The sequence below is a fragment of the Lineus longissimus genome, chromosome 3, assembly GCF_910592395.1.
Source record: "Lineus longissimus chromosome 3, tnLinLong1.2, whole genome shotgun sequence".
Classification (NCBI taxonomy): domain Eukaryota; kingdom Metazoa; phylum Nemertea; class Pilidiophora; order Heteronemertea; family Lineidae; genus Lineus; species Lineus longissimus.
In genome coordinates, this window is record NC_088310.1 from 5,299,322 (window position 1) to 5,322,027 (window position 22,706).

At 41.7% G+C, this 22,706-nt stretch overlaps 4 protein-coding genes across 5 annotated transcripts; 2 read left to right on the forward strand and 2 right to left on the reverse strand.

The window, feature by feature from the left end:
• Positions 1–1,243: 1,243 nt before the first annotated feature.
• On the reverse strand, positions 1,244–9,881 carry LOC135485500 (tetratricopeptide repeat protein 27-like). Its single transcript, XM_064767593.1, has 22 exons — positions 9,749–9,881; positions 9,229–9,367; positions 8,873–8,999; positions 8,590–8,730; positions 8,268–8,370; positions 7,800–7,961; positions 7,279–7,519; positions 6,995–7,061; positions 6,749–6,862; positions 6,298–6,393; positions 5,795–5,917; positions 5,389–5,562; positions 5,085–5,138; positions 4,677–4,775; positions 4,223–4,275; positions 3,831–3,909; positions 3,465–3,551; positions 3,089–3,202; positions 2,797–2,874; positions 2,479–2,590; positions 2,153–2,253; positions 1,244–1,990 (listed from the first exon to the last, which is right to left on the reverse strand). Exons 1-22 carry the CDS (start codon positions 9,792–9,794, stop codon positions 1,877–1,879), a joined length of 2,424 nt encoding a protein of 807 aa, XP_064623663.1. The 5' UTR covers positions 9,795–9,881; the 3' UTR covers positions 1,244–1,876.
• Positions 9,882–9,926: 45 nt separating this feature from the next.
• On the forward strand, positions 9,927–13,957 carry LOC135485501 (GDP-D-glucose phosphorylase 1-like). Of its 2 annotated transcripts, none has more exons than XM_064767594.1 (10): positions 9,927–10,045; positions 10,402–10,500; positions 10,780–10,896; positions 11,301–11,450; positions 11,641–11,786; positions 12,209–12,311; positions 12,486–12,586; positions 12,975–13,114; positions 13,337–13,402; positions 13,702–13,957. In XM_064767594.1, the coding sequence occupies exons 1-10, from the start codon at positions 10,040–10,042 to the stop codon at positions 13,821–13,823; spliced, it is 1,050 nt and encodes a 349-aa protein (XP_064623664.1). In that variant the 5' UTR covers positions 9,927–10,039; the 3' UTR covers positions 13,824–13,957. The 2 variants fall into 2 exon arrangements, with proteins under 2 accessions (XP_064623664.1, XP_064623665.1); XM_064767595.1 differs by lacking the exon at positions 9,927–10,045 and adding an exon at positions 10,219–10,296 and having other exon boundaries at positions 13,702–13,956.
• Positions 13,958–14,691: 734 nt separating this feature from the next.
• LOC135484903 (cysteine-rich PDZ-binding protein-like) lies at positions 14,692–16,518 on the reverse strand. The gene is made up of 4 exons (XM_064766601.1): positions 16,454–16,518; positions 15,981–16,046; positions 15,727–15,864; positions 14,692–15,350 (listed from the first exon to the last, which is right to left on the reverse strand). The coding sequence occupies exons 1-4, from the start codon at positions 16,467–16,469 to the stop codon at positions 15,268–15,270; spliced, it is 303 nt and encodes a 100-aa protein (XP_064622671.1). The 5' UTR covers positions 16,470–16,518; the 3' UTR covers positions 14,692–15,267.
• Positions 16,519–17,692: 1,174 nt separating this feature from the next.
• LOC135484713 (agrin-like) lies at positions 17,693–21,629 on the forward strand. Its single transcript, XM_064766360.1, has 3 exons — positions 17,693–18,349; positions 20,173–20,333; positions 20,667–21,629. Exons 1-3 carry the CDS (start codon positions 18,103–18,105, stop codon positions 20,880–20,882), a joined length of 624 nt encoding a protein of 207 aa, XP_064622430.1. The 5' UTR covers positions 17,693–18,102; the 3' UTR covers positions 20,883–21,629.
• Positions 21,630–22,706: the final 1,077 nt, after the last annotated feature.

A 22,706-nucleotide genomic window follows, 5' to 3' on the forward strand; every position in this document is an offset into this window, starting at 1 on the left:
GTCTATGGTTGAACATTGGTGTCATCGAAGAAAAGGCGTGACTGAACGTACGCCAAGTCGCTTGGTTGTTCCGAAGGACGTGTCTGCACTGTCTTCAAGGAAGTCGTTGGTTGTACAAGGTTGTCCCCGAAGACGAGTCTGGGTTACGGCTTTGCGTACTCAGAGGCCATTGAGAGTCCCTGACTAAACACCATGTAAGTGTCTCGGGTGTCCTCGAGGAATAATACGATTGTAAATGGGTTGTCCACGAAGAAGAGTCGTGGCCGAACGCACTCAAGAGAGACCATTAGTTCATCTTTAGCTTGTCACCAATGAGGTCGCGACTGTCCTCTGGGAAATCTATGGTTGTACGCGGGTTGTTCCCGAAGAAGAGTTGGCGCCGTGGCTTTGCGTACTTCCTGCCAATCGGGAGTCTCCGACATGTCCCCGAGCAAGTGTCTTAGGTGACCTCAAGGAACCCCATGATTGTGCACGGGCTGTCCTCGAGGAAGAGTCGTGACTGTACCACTGCAGGTAACGTCATCGACGAATGTGCTCAATTATCGTGGCTATTTGGCCTTTGGTCTCGTTAGGCCGGTGTAGAAGTAGAAAATGTTCCCCTGGCCAAGTGTTCGACCCTATTGTATTCCGACGGAATCTGGTATATGGTTCTATAAATGCCATAGCGTCAACAGCTCAGAGATTAAAGAGCATGATAGAATCCTTTGTTCCCTGGACATTCTATCCTAGGATATTTCGAACTTCTACACCGGTTAGAGCAGGCTTCCTCCCCTGCCTTGTATGACCTCGAGCCAGGTGGTTGTTCCCAGGTGTCCGTTGTGGGATTTTGGTAAGATGCAGTTCTTTTCCAGCCCCGCATCCCCGTCAGCTCGACTTCGTCCCCACGGTTGTCAGCGTCACCAAGGATTCATTATTATTCTAATGAATCCTTGATGCCACCAAACGTCCTATGATAAGTGGCTTGGTCACGATGAGCAATAGTACAGTCTGCTTGTACAAATTGGGTTGTCTTCGAGGAAGAGTTATGGTTGTACTCTTAAGAGAGCATTGGGTTTTCACAGAGAAAGCCTCTTGGTTATCAGTCGCCAAAAAGAGTAATGGTGGTCACGGTTGTTCTCAGCTGATTGTTCTTTTCCATGACTGTCCTCGGAAGAGAAGACTTGGTGTTGATATGAAGGACGATTCTCTATTATATAAAGACGAATCTTTTGTCCCCATGATACTCTTTACTAGGACAGTTAAAGCTACTACACCCATTTGTCCTCAAATCATGGTTGTGCTAGAGTTGTCCTTAAAAACAAGCACTCGGATTGATCTTGCTTGTCCTCAAGAGAAGGCTGTGCTTGTCATTGTCACAATGGTCCTAGGTACACAATGTAGCTGACCAGATATTAGGAATAAACTCATCGAGGCCGTTGTCCAGGCATTTGCTTAGGTACATAAGGACCCAACTGAAGATCATTAAGCTACGTCTGACAGTTTACATAGGACCAGTGTGGTTGTGTTATCCTCCATGGTCTTTGAACGAAGGACATCTTTCTGGACCTGGGATTCTGTCCAGAATATATGACCTCGCCAATGACCGATTACACTGATTTATCATCTTGGCCAGTGCGACGTTTTTGACTGCTTCCCTGTACTCATCAGGTGTTCCCCCAATATTAGATTTCAGGACAATATAAGTCCCCAGGTTACATTTGAAGCATTATTATTAGTAGCATTTTCATATTCACATCAAGATGTTTTAGAAAAGGTGCAAAGACCCAATATGCGACCTACTTTGTCAAAAGGATCTACTTTTAACAGAATAGCTCAAGTATTAGGGCAAAGCCCTAAGCACATGAATTTCTCTTATCAAGAAGAAACAGTATCAGTGTCATGAGTTTAGTTCATCGATCTTCTCAATGATTGTGTTAAGCTTTGACGTCACTGTATCGCACGATTCCACAATCTCCGGTAACAACTCTCCCAAAGTATCACGGTGCTTTTGCTGAAAATATAGAATAAAAGTATTAAAGAATTGACTTCTAAGGATTATTGATGCCAGGTGTATTCTAATGACACTAGACCCAAATAAACGGCCAACGCAAAACATCAGATGATTAGATATCTTCAAGCTGTAGTGATACTGAGAGCAAAAAGAAGTATTTACCCTGAGCTGAGTCTCCACGCTGTTTAATGATAGTCGGGCAGAACATAGGAACTGGAACACTTGGGCAGTGTTTGATGACTTCTGGGCAAACTCCAGATAGGCTAAAAGGAGAGAAATGATAAGTCACGTCACAGACCCAGTGCACCCCCTTCAGGCTTTTTTGTCCCAGATTGGTCTTCTAAAGACAAAGGCACAACCAGAATACAGGGACAAGTCCACTTTAAATAGAACAGATGGTCCTCTGAATTCAGGTCTCAAAAGGGAGGCATAGTGTTTTTATAATGCTTGCGACAAAAAAAACCAACTGTTAATAAATCATTACATACCATCTGCTATTGAAGCTGCTTCTTGGGCGACATTTTTACTTTTCTCTATATCTTTCAGCCATTCATCCGTTTGAATCATGCACCTGAGGGCCTTCTGTAAATACTGTATCACCTAGGAAGACAACCGACAAAGAAGCTGCAATTATTTTATAAACAGTTCAATATAAACAGTGAAAAGCTGCTCCAAAACGAGGCACAGTGCATTGTGCACTGCAAACAGTGGTACATTGTAACCAAGATGTTTAAGAATTGGCAATTAGTGAGTATCATGTAGCAGAAACATTCTTTGGAACCATTCCGCACAAAAATTTGACTTACCCTGACATTGTTCTCTTCTGTGTCTTCATGACCTATCAGCTTGGCGTATTGCTGCCAGACACCTGCATCACTGGTCACCTAAAAACGATGACTGTGCATGAGAATATGGGTACATTGGATTTCACGCTAATCTTGTCTCGGCTGCGCAAAGATCGGCAGATTGCAGTAAATTATTCACCAGTGGACATGCATGGCTTAAGAATGACATCAGTCATATTCTTCAGTGCTGCATATTTTGGAATCGGCCACCATTTACAGGAGACAGGATTGACAAGCCTTGAAAATACCATACCTTGGAAGTAATCTTTCCAAAGAGTTCCAGCAGTTTTGGCCGCAGAGGAGCAGATGGTTTGTCTTCAACGTTTGGTATGTCCTCATTCACAGCCCTCACAAGGATTGTCAGCAGCTAAAACAAGAGATTGACTACACTGAGAATCCAATGAAAGCGTCCACTCCTTATCCCACATACAAATATTCCATAAAGGTGTATTTTTGCAGGCTGTGGAAACGTACCGGACTACTTCCTGTTCCTAGCTAAGCACAATGACCACTGTTGTTAATGGAAAGACATAACGAATCATTCTTACCATTGCTGTGTTGCATGAAAAGAGACTCAATGGCATTTATTCATAGATTGACTTTATGGAAAGACCACTGCCCCCCCTTACCTGAATATCTGTGTATCGATCCTTGAGATCCAACATTTTGCTATACGCTCGAATACCTTGCTCAAAGTTTCCGATGTCAATACCGATCTGCAAAAGCATGAGGTTATACGTACACTACATAAGTTGAAATCAGAATCGCTAAATTTTTGCACTAGATTATAGCTGCCTGCCATTTGAGGACTTGCAACAGACCTAATGAAGTGGAAAAAATAAATGCAACATCTTTTTGCACTTTGCGCTACTTTGGCCACTTTAGGTCAGCTGAAAGCATCGACTTGCACTGACCAACCTCAAACCCACAAACATTTGATCACAAGGTGTACGCTTTTCCTCGTGCAACAGCACTTCCCATCAAAAAAGGCTTACCAACAGATAGTTCTCCCACAATCTCCAGCTGTCAAACTTGCACTTGATAGCCTCACCCAATATCCTAAATGCAGCTACTCTGTAAAGAAAACAACCTATCGTGTTCAAAACTCGTACAAGACTGTGAGGGTCCCCTGCACCGGGATATGTGAGAAAAATTCTTGCATGCTGACAAGGATATAGGGAGAGCAATATAATGAAAAGGCATGTCACATCACCACTGCCACAGGACATGCTATAGAACAGGCAGGCTGAGCCCTGAAGTTCAAAACACACCAATGCAGTCTGTTTAAATCACTCAATAAGAAATTGGGTCTTTCAACTCTGCCTATAATTATTCTTTGCTAAACCGAAACTGGATTTCATTAGGGCAGCAGATGCCAATCACTTACTTTTGGTCATCCTTGATGAGACAGGCAGCCAAATTGTTCCATGATTGAAAGCTCTGGAAGGGAAAGAATGTGCCAGTTAAAACATATTGTCAATGTGTAGTTCCGTTCATATACAGTCTCCTTTGGCATTGTAACTCCAAGGAGATCGCTTCAGACCAAAGATAGGTGGAATCGTGGCTAGATAGTGTGTCAGATGGGTTACGTTAATAAGGGTAATACTAGGGGACACACATCACACAATTGAGTGCGAGGGGCTTGGTGTTTTTTTTAAATCATTCGAAGAATTCTTGACGATACCCATTGTTGAGACAGTTTGGTGTCATGTATCAGCTGTACAGCAACGATAGCTTGGTAATCCAATTATACTGATCTTTGAGGAGGTTTGGTAATCCAATGATACTCATCTCTGAAGCAGTTTATTACTAACACCTGAATGGCAAAGATGGCTACTCACATCCGGCTCAATGCCGACCGATCGTCTGAACCCAGCTATGGCCTTCTTCAACTCCCCTTCTCCCATACAGGCACATCCATAGGTGAACCACAGCTCTTCCTATTGAACGAATAAGAAAGCAATAACCCACGTCCATCACAAAAGCATAGACCACAGCCTTACTTTCTGTTAAATTGACCACTGTTTCAATGACAAACCAGCGGAAGGAATCTGTTGGTAGATGCAACAAGCTTATGATCTTTGTCAAGGTAAGTAACGATGTGCATAAGCTTTTTGATTGGCATTTCAGAGCTACAATATGTGTCAGAATGTTATGAATTCTCTGTAGTCTCTCTAGATCACAAAGTTTTGGACTGCTCCTCAGAACGTTCTCCAGTGATTGATGCAAACAATCGATGATAAACATACCTGCAGTGGATTGAGATTTAGACATTGCTCTAAATGATCTATGGCTTCTTTCGTCTGAAAGAAAAAAAAAGGGGCCTTGACAACTGACTGGAAGTACACCATAGTGGGAGGGAGGTAAAGGGGGGGGGGGGGTGAGGAGATGATTTTGTTCTCAGTTTAGCCGGCAACTCTTTCTAAAATATAGGGGGCTCTGTACTGTTCTTCTCTGCCCCAGTTTTCTAACCTTTGCTGGAGACACAGGTACAAATTGGCAATAGGCTGAAAAGGAACGATATAAAAGTCTTTCATGAAAAGATATCCTCACCTTTCCCTCCGAGAAGAGATGTAAGCCCCAGTGCTTCTGTGCTCTGCTACTTCTCCTCTTCGACATCTCCCACGCCTTCTCGTAGTGCTGCAGATCATGCGTGACATCTCCGAGGTAGCAATACAAGTCGGCAGTCTCTTTGATGGCGAGCTGCTCTCGAATAACCTTTTCTGCCTGAAAAAGTTCCAATAACCCTTTCAATAAACGCCCATGTCTATCTGAATGAAATCTGAACTCAACCGAGATACTACCGGACAACAATCAAACAGTCATAATCTTATCAGATTCTCATGTGCTTTTTTGAAAATATTGAGTTGGGAGCCTTTGCTGAGAAGAGTCAACAATGAAGTTCCAAGGAAAATGCCTGCCTCAGTCAAAATGAAAGTGATATTATGTGTGTGCAAACCTTTTCTCTCCTACCGAGCACCTGATAGCATTCGATCACACTGCTCCACAGCTGCAGACGCAGGAACAACTCAAGGGCTGTCTTTGTCGATCCTACACTCACTTGAACATAACCGAGTTCTCTCTGGAATCAAACAAGACAATTGTAACATAGAACACCAACATATCCACCTAAATTGTTTACATGCTTAAGACTCGGAACAGAGTGGTCCTTTGCATAACAGTGGAACCACTGACTTCGTCACACATTCGTCACGTACATGTATTGCCAACATTTATGGTTACTCGCTACAAAGGCCTGCATGAAATAAGAGTTTCCGATCCTGACGAGGGTAAAACAGCTATACGTTCGTCATGGGTCTCAAATAGGGAATGGACTTGTCCTAGCTAATTTGCACAATAGCCTTATAGAGGGACACCTCTCCTTCCGAACAAGCTGAGGATAGCTCACTACCATTCTACCAATAAAACAACTCTTCTCAGCTGCTGTGAAAATGTTCCTACCTCTGTATACCAAGATGTCGGCAAGGCGGATGAGAAGAACATGTGCTGACGTTCTAAAGGATTGGTGTCGTCTGCTCGGAATTGAGCAACTAGTTCCTGAAAGTACAAGATATATTTAGACACTTCAGCCGAGTGCTTTGCTGCATGCTACTATTGTTGGGTGTCAATTGGCATGTACTGGCTTAGTCTTTCTGATACGCATAATGACTAGATCACAAGCTACTCGTGATTCTCACTATGCCTACATTTTTGCTGGTCTTACCTTGGCTTGGCATAGGCATCAGGTACAAGAAATCTTGACAAGCAAGGCAGTAGTGTGCATCATTGCAGTTTCTGGCTTTGCTTCAAGCCAAGCGCAGTCGATTATGCTACTGTGTTGGAATGGTCCCATGGGTCAGCAGATAGAAGATGATTTTCTAATCTGCCAAGCAATTAGAGAATGGGCTCTTACCTCAACCTGAGCTAATGTCCTTAGTATTCGTTTGAAGGATGTCTTTTGTAGAATACTTCTCATAAACAATGCATGTCCGGTAACAGGCCAGCTCTGTGCATTCGATAAGATGTACTGGAAGGAAGGAGAAGAAGACAATGAGAATTTGTGAGAGAGGATTACATATAAGAAATCTCGATAAGTACCATTCAAAGTGCCTTGATAAGAACATTGTGCAGAATATAATGGTTGGTGTTTACCACTTACATCAAGATATGCATTCATCTCGTCATCAAGTAACTCACTGCCTGCCTGCATTTTCTTGTGCTCGAGGCTGAAAAGAAAGGCAATCGATGATTAGCTCATACATGTGCAAATAACGAGCTTGTACTATCAATCAATGTAATGTGTGTAGTGGATTACAAAGTTGTCCGTCTTCGAAGGTTTACAGAGTTGGTGGCACTGTTCAGGAACCAAACTTAGAAGTGAAAATGGAAGAACAACAGTGCAATTGAACTGGATAGCTCGTCAATACACAGGCACGCCCTTACCATATAGCAAGCATCAAGCTCTGCTCATAATCCTTTAACTTTTCCTGTGGTACTTCATGGCCTTCTTCAATTTTCATCATAGGTAACAGCACATCGTTGTCAAGGGGAATGTCTTTAGGTAATGATCTTGGCTTGGTCTGCTCCTCAGGGGCAGTGTCTCTATCACATTTCCTTCTCGTCGTTCTAACAACGAGTTGCGCCAAACTCTTCTCTTGAAATTTTGTCCGCTTTCCGGGAGCGCCTTGAAAATATACTTTCTGTTACAAATCTAATATTGGTGTTAAGAAAGCAAGAACAGAGGCAAGAGTGAGACCTGAGCTGTCAACCCTCATCAAACCCGGGCCTTATTGTGTGGTAGCTAGCAGTGATAACCACTAGGCTGTGAGGCTCCTTTCTGTTGTAAGTGCTGGACGCCATCCTATCAGGCCAAGCTAACTTTTGAAGATACTGTAGTGGTGAGACTACAAGACCAAGGATATAAGGCAATGGTTTAATGGGCAATTCAATTACAGATGCCTTACCTGTAAGATCAATCTCTAACCCAGCCAACTCAGCCGCTCTTGCTAAATGTTCCCTCGCCTTTGCATATTCAAAATAGAACAGGCATTGATGTGCTGCTTCAATATGAAATTCAACAGCTACTGATAGGCTGAATTTCAGTAACTCTGGCTCTAACTTTAACACTGAAATCAGAACAGGACTAAGTAGTATAGGTCATCAACCTGGGTAGCTAGTAAAAACTAGTTACATTTTACACGATTCAGAGGAAGATTTTCATGATGAATTCTGCAGCTATACCTGATCTAATCATTGGCTTGCTTGCTGACATTGATAGCAGCAGTCCAGATCAACCAACCTCTGCCATAAACCTTTTCCACGGAATGGCAGGGTGCGTATTGTATTGTTAACCAATGTGCGACTGTTAACATTACCAAGTAGAACAAACACACTGAAACAAATTTATACTACAATTTGAATTAGAAACTGACCTTTTGTCCTCAGATCCATAAACTGTGCTTTCAAGAGTGGAGACCTCACTTGTAGCAAGCTCTGATGAAGCTGGGCACATCTCATTATCCACCACTCGTGTGTCTAAAGATAAGCAAAGATTTTATAGAAAAAATTTACAGGTAATTGATCTTTTCATACTCAGCTCCATTGGTTGTGACTTTGTCCTCATAAGATCCATTTCAAAAATCTTCACTGCAGGAAAAGAATATCATATCGAGACAGAGAAACTGTGATGTCAGACTAGTGCGATTTGTGCAGCTTGCTTTATATCTGACCGACAAACAACTTTCATTCACCTACCTGGCAGTGTTTGAAACACTGAAGACCAGCTGACAAAATCATCTCGGCAATGTACAGGTAGAGGGGGTACCTTGTGAGATTATAGATGCATTCTCCATCCATACCAAGTTCACTCTCTATCCCATCGTTGAAATTAGAAACCTGAAAGAACAACAATTTCAACTCTATCTGTTTGTTTACCCGATTTATCACCAGTTTTAATCGTTATGTTTATGACTTCGCTTGAATATTATTCGGTAAAACGGACAGTGGATTGAGGACAATAAAGTACCACATAACTCACCTGAGATGTTGCAATGAAGTCATCAGGCAAAAATCCAAGAGGATTCTTCTCACTCGGAGGCCCGGTCCAATTATTCTGAACAAACATCTGAAGGCATGCAATGGCAACAGAAAGAACATCCCTCTCACTGAAATGACAAGGTTGATGAAATGAAAATGGATTTCTGTAATCGCTAAAGTAACAATGCTGAAGGAATAAGAATACAGATTCTACAGACACTATTCGAATGTCGTTCTTCTGGGTAAATCTGTCAATCAACTATGCCAACAACCATGACAACAATCTAAATTCCACTCAGAAGAAAAATCTCCTTCACTAACCAAGTGCCTTTTCGTGAAAAGGAGACCAAAACCTACCCAGCATACACATCATCTGAGGAGTCAAGGTAATCTCTAACATTTTGAAACAGCTTTTCTCCAACATCTGAAATCTGACCAGTCCACTTGAGTCCATTCAGTAAACTCTTGCAAACCTTTCCCGTCAAAACCTCTTCACCTGAAATTTGAATAAAATATCAGAAATGACTGTGATAGCCTAGCGTTTTCTGAATCTTAAGAAATCGAAAACCAACAGTACACTACAAATCAGCATGCGGTCAGTACAGTCGGTGCCATACAGACTTTTTTGTGACTTTCAATATGGCAATAGCTTCCTCTGACAGTTGCAAGGATATCTTTCACCAGTAGTTCCATCACAGAGAATATATGTCCAGTGCATGATAGCAGGCAGTACATGTTTGATTTCCCAGAGAGTGCGCAGCTACAGGGTGCGGCAGAATGATGCCGGCCTAAAACCGGCCCGCCACACATGTGTAGGTGGTGCATGTATGCAAGTACAGGCGGGATAACAGGCGATCGAAAAGAACTTCAAAATTACCCAAATCAACATATTTTTCTTTCAGCCAACTAATCTCCTGATCCATCTTTTACGTATTAATCAGATTTTAAGGAATAAAAGACTTTGAGACAAAGGAAATATTAGATATTCGTCTTTTATTGCTCGAAAAATTGAGTCATGTGGAAATCATGGGCGCTGCCATATTAGCTTAGTTACGATTTACGACGCCAGGTGGCACAGAATTTAGAATTTTGCCACGATAACGTCTTCGATTTTCCCATTAAAATCACCCAATCTACCAGCCTGATTCTCATTATATATGCGTGTACTATGTCAGTAAGTGGTATCCATGAGTTATGTAAATTAAAGACTTGACAGTGTTTTATTTTGTTGAAAAGACGGTTGTCAAAATCATAGTAGGCCGGCTACAGTATGTGCCAAAAAAACAGCATGGCCATGGACATGGTCAGAAAATGTATGAAAGAGACTTACTGCCACAAACTAGAAATAGACCGGGTCTAGTCTCTCGTACTCATCATTGCCCCGGACCAGGTCAAGCCAGGTCTAATTGATGATAGTATACCCATGTCAGTTAGCTAGGATCTCTGTTCACTTTGAACTTTTATCATTGATATCTATTGATCCACTGTCAAAAATGAAAAATAAACTAATTTCGTCTTTTTACATTTCAGATTCAATGCACTTATGGAGGATCACCCACATTTGTTTATTCCCCCAGCGACTTTGATGATGAAGGTCGGAAGTGGTGTGACTCATTGACAAAATCTGAGGTAGCCTGGTTTTTAAAACTTGCATTTCTGAGCAGAGGATAAGAAAAGGAGTCTCTGTAGATAGAATTTATAACAAGTTCTACATTCAGACTTGTGCTTATCATAGAAATTAAGAAGGGAAGTCGATTATAATATTGAATGGTATACCGGTAGATATACATTACTGTGGGTGAATATGCTATAACATTACCTATTGTAGACCTACGTGTCAGGCAGCATAGCCAGGACAGTCACACTTTGGATGACTAAATAAACTTTCTCAACTCTTTCTCGTTCTAGTTTGATGAAGAACTCTGCAAGCGATGGGATGCATCAATGGAAAGTGGTCATTTCAAATACAATCTCAATGGCGTTGAATCTCGAGTTGTACCAGGCGATAAACGTTACATAGTTGAGGTAAAATATAATTTCAAACTAGAATAAGGCTCTTTCAGTATCGAAAGGCAGTTTTTTTCATGACTATCTCTAAAAGTTTTTGGTTTTGAGCCTCGAGACTTTAGTCAAGGAAAGTGGCACTGCTTGTTTATTATATGCTAAGAAAGAATTCTTCTTCTTTTTCTTCCAATTGGGTGCTTTTCTCGTTAACAGAGTATATTCAATTATACCATATGTTTGGCCAGGCTGTTACTCGGTATTCTTGGAAATATACAGTCTCTAACCCAGCATTGACTTTCATTGTTGTCTTGCGTATGAGCATTATTTGTTTCCATCCATTGGAAATTATGATTATGAATGCTCAAAATATCTTGATGTCCCCAATGCTGACCTCATTTATATTTTGCCCAAAATATTTCCTTCAGTTAAATGAAAAGCGATTCGCTGAAAGAAGAAAGCCACAACAAATAGACCATATCTGCCAACCGTTCAATCCGACCAATTTTAACTTCAACAAAATTAAGCCAGATGAGATATTATTCCAGATGAAACGAGAGCAGGATGATGCGAAAACTGTAAGTTGATTTGTTACAACTGGACCATAATTGGCTCTAAATAGCAGTGATATGCCCGAAGGTGTTATGTTGAATACTGGTGATAATAAAGGGATTGAAGTTTCCAATGAATGAGCTAAAAAACGAATCCGAAAACTTTGTAAAGTAGACATAGTTCTCTATGAAAAACCTTATGAAACTTCTTTTCCAGCCCCAAAATTTAGTGGTCATCAATGTAAGTCCGCTGGGGTATGGACATGTGTTGTTGGTCACAGATGTTGAAAGCTGTACTAACCAGGTCCTGACAGAAGATGCCATTAGGTTTGGAATTGAAACAATGCTACTATCTTCATCGCCGTGAGTATTAGGTCGGTGTATTTCATACCAAGTAGATTGGTGAATTATGTTAACAAATCTGACAAACTGTGACCATTAAGTTATCAGACTGGTGAGTGAATGGACTGTGAAGCTTCAGTTTTTTCTGTGCACTCTAAACAATGTGGAAGCGGTCATTCTAGAAAAACCTACACTTTGGTGTCATGCTCCATTAGGTTAAAAAATGGATGTCTGTTCTGTTGTATAATGTAGTACTCCTCAGTAGCTAGGTTTAAGTTGAACAGATTTTTCAAAGTCCGAAATACAAGTGTCGCTGTCAGATGGAGCTTGCCCCTGCTGCAGAGCTGATTCATGGCGATGTTTACTACAAATTTACCTTCATTTGAAAGGACGATTCCTGTGAGTTAGTTGGGCCAACTTAGCAATCGTCTTCTTTCTTTTAGTGCATTCCGTGTTGCATTCAACAGCCTGCGTGCCTTTGCATCCGTCAACCATTTACACCTCCATGCCTGGTATTTGCATCAGAGTCAGATTATTGAAACTATGGTAGGTAGGATTTTAGTATTGCGAGTTAATTTCACTGTGGTGCGACCAGTATGGACCAAGTACAAGAATCAATCTGGGCTCATAATCTGAACGATAACACCAGTCTTTTTTTCCAATATCTAAAACGCATCTGATTTATCATTTTAATATTGCAACCCATTTCCTCTTTGCAAGGATGCTACTGAACTAGGTAATGGCTGCTTCGAGTTAACAGAATCTCTTGTCCATGGATTTGCGTTTCAACTTGCTGGTCAAGACATCGCTAACTTATGCAAGTGAGTAGACTCTTTCCAACTGAAAGTAATCTCTGAAGGTTTTAGGTCATTTTGGATACTTATGTGATAATTTCTATTCATTTCACTGACTTGGCAAGTTAAGATATATTGCCATGCATCCTTATGTTAATGCATCGCTGGTCACATGATGAACCTTGGCCAGTGCTTTTGAAGCTGACTGTGACATCATCCTTGTTCAAAACTTGTAACCGCTACTGAAGACTGCCAATAATGTACATATCTGATCACACTGGTGAACCATTGGACCTTGGCCAGTCTTTTCGAAGCTGATTGTGACTTTGTCCTTGTGCGCATCCAAGAATCTGGCTGAGATTCTGTTGACGTAAAATTATGTGACAGTCCTTCAAACCATTTTGTTTCCTTTCAGAAAAATCCACAGGATCACATCCTACTTCATTGACAACAACTTTGCGCATAATATGAGTTTGACAAGAGGGAGAGCATTTGATGACCATAATAAACAAACCGTCCGAATCTTCCTATGGCCCAGACAATCAGTTTCAGTTCGTAAGTACGGACTCTGTAATTAAAACATCGCTGAAAAAAGATGGCATTCGTCAGTCCCAAATGTCAATGATGGGTGGATGTCTAGCATTTTACTATCTGGAAATGTGGTTTGTAATTGGATGTGAAGGAGTCCTGTCTTTCTTATCTCGTGGCTGGTTCAAGTGATGATGACTTTTGTACATTTTCTTTGCCCATTGCTGATACTCTTCTTCATTCTTTCAGCTTCCAAGGCGGACAACCCATTTAATGTTGCTGCTGCTGAACTATCGGGGCATTTACCAATCAGAGGTAAAATTACATGTTTAATTTTTGTTTAATTATTCGAAAGGAGAGCAAACAACAAAATAAGGAGCTAAGCAAAATCATGAACAATTTTTTTTCGGCAATGCCATTACTGCTGATACTTTACACAAAGATATGTAGGCCAAAACTTAATTGAATTTGCTGACCACCAAACGGACTTGCAGTGATCGGTATTGCCAAATTTTCCATCCTTTTCATTATTCACCGCAGTCCATTTAACCACTTTAGTTCCAAAATGGTTTTATGTCTCGCATTCTGTAAAAAAACATTCTGGTACTTTTCAGATAGGGAGAATTTCAAGAGTATCACTGAAGAGGTTATAGACAGAGCTCTTGAAAATGAATGCCTGCCACATGATGTCTTTAACAAGATAAAGGAAGATGTAATGAGCTTGATGAAAGTGTGACCAAGAATGTTAGAAAAGCAGGTTATTTACCCGACCCGATCGGGAACCAAAGGTCCACAAGCCAGATGCCAATATCAATGTTTGGTTCCGAGAAAATAATATCATTGTTCTTGTTAATCTTGGAAGAATTATAAATAAAAATGATGTCTTAATCTTGACTCCTATTTTTCCTTCTGTCGAAGGCAGAAATTCCATTCATCTCATCTGTCTATAGGCTTGGTATTGAGCTGAGCTGAAGACCAGCAACCTGCCATGCCAGCTGGTTGCAGGGAACTCGGATGCCAGTTGGTTGGGAGTCGGTGATGGGAACCAAGGTGGAGACCAGCCACTTGCCATGCCAGTTGGCCGCAACTCTGTCCAAGGAACTGAGATGCCAGTTTGTTGGGACTCGGTCCAATAAAACGGTGGTGGAGACCAGTCACTTCCCATGCCATTTGGCTGCAACTCTAAGCTTGGAACTAAAATGATTGTGGTTGGGACTTTCTTCAAGGGGACCGAGGTGGAGACCAGCCACATATGCCAGATGGTTGTGACCTGATCCAAGGGAACCGAGATTGAGATCTGCCACTTGCCTGCAACCTCCATGATGAGAGAACTTGAGGTGGAGACAACCCAATGGCCATGCCAGTTGGTTGCAACTTGATTACAGGGAACTTTAAGTGGCGACCAGCAACCTGCCAATTATTGATTGTGAAGGTTGAAAGGGTCCTCAGAGGGTCGTATAAGCATGTGGCCAGTGTGGGACAATCGCAACCAGGTGATGCATAATTCTATAGAAAGACTTGAGTACAGTTCCAATACGGAAGTTTTTGCTTTAAAAAATTGTCACAAGATCATATTGTCGTACAAATACAGGACAAAATAACTATTGATTTGAATAAAATTTATTTCAAGACATCAATTTACATAAACAGGTATGCTTGGACTGAAGCAGCTCCGATTTCATGTGCTATATACAATTGTCAACATAACCCTTACATTACATGCTGAAGGGATGGCCGACTTCATAATGCGATATGCATCAAGTATTCAAATCTGCCAGGAGAATGTTCCTCTCACAAAGCATGATTTTGTATTTAGTTCCTTGTATGCAGAAATTCACCCGGTCGGCATACCTCGAATTGCTAAAAATTCTTTCAACTATAAGAATGATAAAATGTCCAACATTCTTCAATTTTATCAGGGAACAGAGAGTGAGTGATCTCTTTATGATCAGATCTACATTGTTTTTCCATTATTCAAAGCACAGTGCTAAGGACCAAAACCAGTCAAAATCCCTCACTGAAACGGTGGTAATTTACATTACCGGTACTGTTTTACATGTAGTCTAATGTCATTTTCACATGTTGTGACTGGCCATGCAATTTCGAAACATTGTGCTGAGTTACAAAGACAGCACAGTGTTTACATGTATTATATCTTATTCAACAGCTGTCCGATATGTTTATACTGAGCTTTGGCGATAAGATTTTGTTTCAAGTACTTTCTTTCCACACATGGCACAGATCCCTTTCTTGTACGCACATCCTGGAAGACAAAAAAAAACTTCATGAGTGCCATGCCATAAAATTTCATGAAATTGTATAGTTTTATGCAAATCGTGAAGGAAACTTTCACATCAGCAAAATAATTTTGTCTCCAAGTGGGCTGCACTAGTGTTTGTTGATACATTTGTTGGGTAATTCGGATTCCTCATTCATTGGTAGGCAATACACAATGCCATACATCCCGAAATAGGAGGCACAGGCTGAATTGTGCACCCAATATCCCCTTTGATAATGTTGCTTAAAGAAAGAGATACAGATCAGGTTACATATAGCCAAGCACTCATGCTAGAATTGGCTCTGTTTATTACCCAAATGAAGATTTCATTGCATTTTTGACCGCCCTTTGCTACACTTACCCTGGCAATAGTGTGATCCAACCTGATGCACCGATGTTTTACAAATCCGGCATTTTTCAAACTTGACCTGGTACGGAGAAAATCTGTTCTTCTTTGAAGTGAGGAATTTGTTTTCATTCACTTTGCGGCCACCAGTATCTGAAAGTGCAATCAAATAAATAACACCATTGAGATTTAAATTTTGAGAAACAACAAAACAATTGTCATGTCATTGTAAAATCAATAAAATCTACTTATACTTAGGAATATCCTACCTGTCACATTTGAAGCACCAGCTTTCCATGGATCAGGTGTGATCACCTTTCCAAGTTTTTTCTGACCTGTAATGACATAATCACATAGTCATAGTATTTTGATCAATGTATGTTGATGCATCACAATTAGCACAGAATTACTCAGTCATTCAGCACAGAGCAGAGGCTGTAGTGTGGAGCGAGTTATAAACTAGTGCAGCAACAACAAAATTATAATTTTTAGGCGATGGCAGTGCCAGTAATGCATCTGTACGCAGTGTGTATAAAATAGACTCTAATTCCGGACAGCAATGGGTCAGCAATATCTATGGTTTAGATAACCGGATACAACTGACCATGAACAATCAAAGTTTTCGCAATTAAATATGAGGACGAATTCACTTTTGATGTATTAAAAGGTTCTTTGGCTTTTTATCCTTGACAAAAACACGAAGAAAACATTTCTTATGCATCGCAAACGCCTGAAAACGTACACTTTTCGCACACCATTCTTGCTGTTGTTTACGTTTATAAGTTTTACAGACCTCCGAGAGGTGGCACGGCAGAGGAAACAAACTCCGTTTTGGCCGTGGGGACCTAATAGAGTCTTCAGGAGGTCCGCCGAATTTCGCCGCGAAGGTGACGCTATACAAACATTATAGCATGCTGTGAATTTAGCAGGTAGCCGCGCCAAGGACTAGAATAATGTCAATTGATATATATGTATATCAATGATGGCCTCAACGGCTCATCCCGAGTGGTGATTGTATAAGGAGTTACCTCGAGGGATCAGAATGTACGAAGTACGAAGTAGTTTTTAAATGCTGCAAAATCTTCACTAGGACCCAATCTGACTTTGATGGAAAGCTAGTGCATCCCCATTATGAGTATCTATATAGGGCTGGCCTGAGGCAGTTTGACAGAGAGACGAAACCCGCAATAATTTTGAAGTAGTTGTTCTTCCCTATCGAGATGGGGCGTCCAGATAGTGCCCAGCTTGACAATCGCATCTGGACCCTCAAGCCTTGGATCCACTATACGCCGACCCGGACTCCGTTACACCAACGGTAACGGACAGAGTAACTCTGATGGTTCAGAATGGACAATCAACACTAGTATGGATCTGTTTTCGGTGTGTCTTCTCTAAGACATTGTTGCATACACTGTAAAATCATTCAAGAGCCGTTGAGAGTCCGACCTTTGAGAGTCCAACTCTATCTGTTGCTGGGATGTTAGAAGGCCTATGCCGGACATGCCTTATTATATTCATGTTATTTGTCTCAGCTTGGCCTATAACTGATATGGAAACAACTCTCAGATTAACTAACTGAGGAAAATCGGAACCTGATTGCAATATCATTGGAATAATGGCTCAAATATTTAAATTTTATATGCATGATGATCACCACACCAAAGGACACATCATCCGATCCGTGTGCGGTGATTCTGACCGGATGACCTTTAAAGCAAGTGACTTGTAAGTATGTGGGAGTCGAATTGATTTCATGAAAGTTGCTTTTAAGTGGCTAATTATGGCACGGAGTATGAGAGTGGGGGTATCTGGAGGATGACTATGACATGGATAATACGTCAGAACCATCCCGGAGAAAATGCGCGCGAACCGCAGATCTGGAGAGGCAGGGTGTCCACATTAGTTGAAAATGTCTAGTGAATAATATACCATAAACGGTAAAGCCCCTCCACTACTAGTGACCGTGGCGAGATCGACATAGCCCGGAGACAATCTGACGTGTTTGTTCCTGTGTTTCACAACCAAAACCAATACCCAGCCCATTTCGCGTGTTTCGTACGAAAAACAGCTAAACATGAATGGTCGTATCAAATATTGATCACAAGTTCGCAGACGACTCGAAGCCAGCGTTCCTGCTCTTGGGCTATAATGACGATCGACTGGAGCCTGTTGAGGAAACTCCATAAACAAGCGACTCGATGCCGGAGCGCGCTGACGTTTTAAAACTCTCACCCACTGAGGATTTTCGTCACGGCCTCATGCCCAACTCTTGGAAACTCATTCAGGTCAAGTGAGAAAAAAGTGATACGCACTTAACTACGCACAATCCCGAACAAATTCATTATTGTGTCTTTATTACCTATTTGGTGACGATCATTCAGAGGTTTCACAATGTTTTATTCATCAGTGACGTTGCGATATGCGGTGTGTGTGATTGTTTTAGGCCTGTGCGGTGTGCTGGCAGGGGACGAACCCCGGGACAAACGGGTGGCCAAGTGCGGCCACTGTGACGTGGAGGATTGTAGGCCCGTCACAGACTCCTGTCCCGAAACCCACCGGATTCTGGATAGCTGTAACTGCTGCAATGTCTGCAGGTCGGACCAACATCCGGCTAAACTCTTAAAAATCAAACGAGATGGTAAGTACGTTTTTCATCTTTCATAGAGAAGTGTCAATTTTTAAAGACGATAACAAAATGACTCCTCTCTATGTCATGTCCCTTTATATTATTTGCCATGTTTTATCTACCATATCTACGACCTTCAGGTCACAGGGGTCCAGAATGGAAAGCAATGTTACTGCCAGTCATCTACGACCTGCAAGTTAAGGAGTCTCGAGCAATGTGATCTCTATTCATCTATACGACATGCAGGTACAGGGTAAAGCAAGTGTCGTCTGCTCCGAGGGTCTAATAGAAATCGTCGTCTGTTCATCTACTACCTGCACTGCAGGTACGGTAGGGTCTCATAGAAAACAATCTGCGTCTATTCATCTGCGACATGCAGTTAAAGGGTCTAATGGAGAGCAATGTGATATCTCGTCATCTTAAGCATCTTGACCACCAAGGGAACCTCGGCTACGTTTAAAGGCAGAATAAGACAATGAGGTCTAGGATGATCTACGTGCTCTTGGTAAAGGGTCTCATGGAAGCATTCAAATGTTTCATACCTGCACGACTGGCGATTATGTATTGGTTTTTGATACCTCTTTGAGTGGGAAACTCCCTTCTCAGGAACATGTTTGCATATCCTCATGGCTGGTGCTGGTCAGCTGTATAACCTGATGGGCCGCAACGGGGCAATAGAATTACTCCACAGATTGCATCCTGTACCGATGTGGCGTCTGGAACATCAAATATTCATTAACCAAAGAAGGATCGATACGAAAGCAAGTACAGTGGAACCTCTCTTAGTAGGCACCTCTCTATTAGGGATTCCCTTTATATCTATGACACTAGTTTTTGTATTGTTCTTTCAATTCAATTTGACCTCTCTTATCAGGATACCTCTCGATTAGGGATAGCACTTGTCATACCCGAGGATATTCCTAATACAGGGGTTCCACTGTAGATTTTTTAATACTCGCCGCCATCCATTGGGTGGCGCAGAAGACGCAAAATCGCGCCTTTATTCGCTTTTCTTTGAATCTACTGACTGTCGCACTAAAATGTATAGGTTCCGGCTGGTAATGTTCGTCACACACACTTGTGCGGCAAAGAAATCAAGACAGTTTTGAAAAAAGAGGCTTGGATAAATCCACTAAGCGGCAGGCCCGTCCTCAATCTTGGGGTCCGCCTTGGCTCCAATGGGTTAATAGGTATACTGAAACGCGCCAAATTTTCGCGGGCGCTATATTTTCGCGAATATTCCGAATAACCTAGATTCGCGAAAATGAAAATCGCGAAAAATAATTCTTGTTTGGATAAATACACTAATAAACATTTTCATTATTTTCGAATCGCTTTACAGTACACCAACTTTTGCAAGCCATGTGGTGACAATTTCCGCGTACATGTAAAAGCTTTTAGTGTTTTCGTTTATAGGCTTTTCATTATTGTTCCACTGCAGCCAATTAGTCATTTGACATCTGTGTTAACAAAATCTGGTTTCGTCCCACGTTTCTGAGAGAGGCCAAAACCTATCAGGCAACAAATAATGTTTCTGTCAATCATCGTAATTTGAAATCCGCAGCGGTTTATAATAACGGCAAAGCTAACCGTCGTTGTGTGTACCATGTCCGTCAAAAGAGAAGTTGCGCACCCTTCCAACTACCGCTCGCCGACTTGATCAGTAATCTAACATGATACACGTATATATTTGATTTAATTTTAACTGACTAACGTTTTCATATTGATATCACACCTGCGTCTTTACAATATGATACTTCAAATTCCAAATACACCTCGCAGTTCGACAAGCATTAGACATGACTGTTAGAAAGGTCCACTTTTTTTCGTTTCAGTCGTGTGCAGTAAAGTGAAATGCCCAAGGGGCCAGATGTGTGTGCTGAATATCCAAGATCTCCCAGTGTGTCGATGCCCGAGCAAGCTGTCCTGCCCCCGGAAACAGAGGAAGTTCTGTGGAAAGAATGGCGTCACATACAAGTCAAGGTGCCTGCTCAAAGTAAGCCATGAATTAAAGAGCGGTCCGTTGCATCCTCACCTATACCAGTCACCTATACTTCGCCCGTTAAATCCTCCCCTACTCTCTATTTCACGAACAAACGAAAAGCCTGAGGAATATGCTTTGAAAATTTGTCAGTATTTCGCTTCAAATGACTCGTTCATGCTTTGTCAGCTTCTTGCAAAGTAAGTATTTTTAGATACTTTGGATAATTGAAGTTTCTGATGTCACATAACATTTTGTTCATCAACTATTTCATTTCTGTGAGAAATCACAAACGAAATCACAGTGAAGTCAAAGTCAAAGGTGAAGATTTCTTTGATTCGATTTCAGGTGGACGAATGTTCTTCGGGAAAGAAGATCCGAATAGCGCACAAGGGTCCCTGCCCCGGGTATGAAAAGATTGAGGCTGAGGAGAGACAGGCCGAGAGACAGGCCAGGAGGGCAGAGAGATTGGCCAGGCGGGCGGAGTTGTGGAAGATACGACAGGCTAAGGGGAAGGGCAGGGGAAAGCGAAGGAAAGCCAAGTTTTATCGCGGGAGGATTTAGAAGTGGAAAGCGGGACCGATATTTGACGACCTTCAATTCGATTACAAACTACAGTGATGGCGCTCGGCTATGTGATATTCGAGGCCGGAAAATCCGAAGATAAAAAATTATGATTGGACAGCTCTTACAAAATCAAAACCACATTGGGAAGACACCAATACCTCTCTGGTGTAATTTGAACGCTTAGCGGGACGGTTCAAAGCTGAGCAGCCTCAAGAAAAAAGGGAATGAAGGCTTTGTGCTAACACACCAAATCGCGGATCGAATCGTAGTGCTGTGATGACATGTTAGCTCTCACAAATTGTGTGCACATGTGATTTTAAATACAAATCAGGCAATTATGAGCAAACACAGGCCACCCTATAGCGGCCTTGCTATCACTGTCAGGGTAACATCATGAATGCTTTCCCAATGACATAGAATATAATCAAAAGGTTGTGATATATCAAATGAGATTACGTGTGATTGGAAGATAAATTAGATTAGAACAGTACTTAAAATAGTATGTGACAATAAGCCAAAGGGCGAAGTGTATATTGTGACGGCTCGGCGACTTCGCCGCCCGTGTTCCTTCTACGTCTTTTTTCACTTTTCGCATTTTCGGGATAACATTTATTTTGTGACGGCAGGAAAAGGTAAAGGTTTGTGAGCAGAAAGGATTCGTTTGGTGTTGAAAGTTCATAACGAGAGTTCAACTAAATGAGGTTAATGAATAAAAAACATTTACCTGGTTTTAAAGATTTAAAACGATGATTTAACTGAATGCATGTATCTTTCGATATACAAAGGAAATGCGCGATTAGTTTTTTTAGCTAAGTTATAAAATCTGCATGCCTGATCCTCGTGCGGACTGACCTGACGATTGGCGGTCATTTTCTTTTTTTCTCAATAACGCTCTCGCGCAAAATGCATATGAGGATGCCCCTGTAATGGCCTGGTAATAGCCAATAAGATTATTTCCTTTTCACACATATATATACATGTACGATCCCAGTTACCACGGTAACAGCATTCTAAATCTCAAACGCACCGAGGGCCTCACTAATTTCATTTCGCCACTGCGACCAAGTCCTCCGAGATTTTGGGTAGAGCGCAGATGGACGATAATTGGCAATCCCGACAATTAGCTGGATTTGTATAGCTAATTTGGTTAGGTGGTGTGTGAGGTCAAACGTATTGCAGAATATGATTGGGTATTCCAGATGCCATTTTGTCTCACAAAGATCCATTCGGCCCTTCTACTCAAACGCCAGCTGAGCCCCTTGATTTATAGTCTCATCGGCTCTGCCATTCTCCAAGCAGGCATAACATTAAAAACACATTCTCTCTGCCAGTATCAGCTTCCATATTGTTGTATACGTCACTGTACACGTACACCCCGATTGTACATTGCGATCGCGTCTGAAAATGTCCGCGGCCACAGATTCGTACTCACTTTGGAGGATGAAATTTTAGATGCCTCAGGCCGTAGATATACATTCTCTGACATGATTTTGCAGCTGCAGGTGAGGGAGGTCGCGAAATCACATTCGCGCCAAATAATGACCTTTCCTGGCGAGAATTCGAGATATTTAGTTAGGATTGAAAACAAAAAATGTTTAAGGGACAACTTGGGCGTGGGATTTACCTGGCCAGGAGGATAATGTGCCAACTTGACACCATGCGCCGCCACTTGTAGTACAGTACAACCTCCCTATAGCGGACACCCATGGGAATGAGCGTTGGTGTCCGTAATGTAGAAGTGTCCTTAATAGGGAGGTTATGCCATTATTGTCCAAAAAGTGGATTCATGTGTATGAACACGGGGGTCGTGAAGCATACATA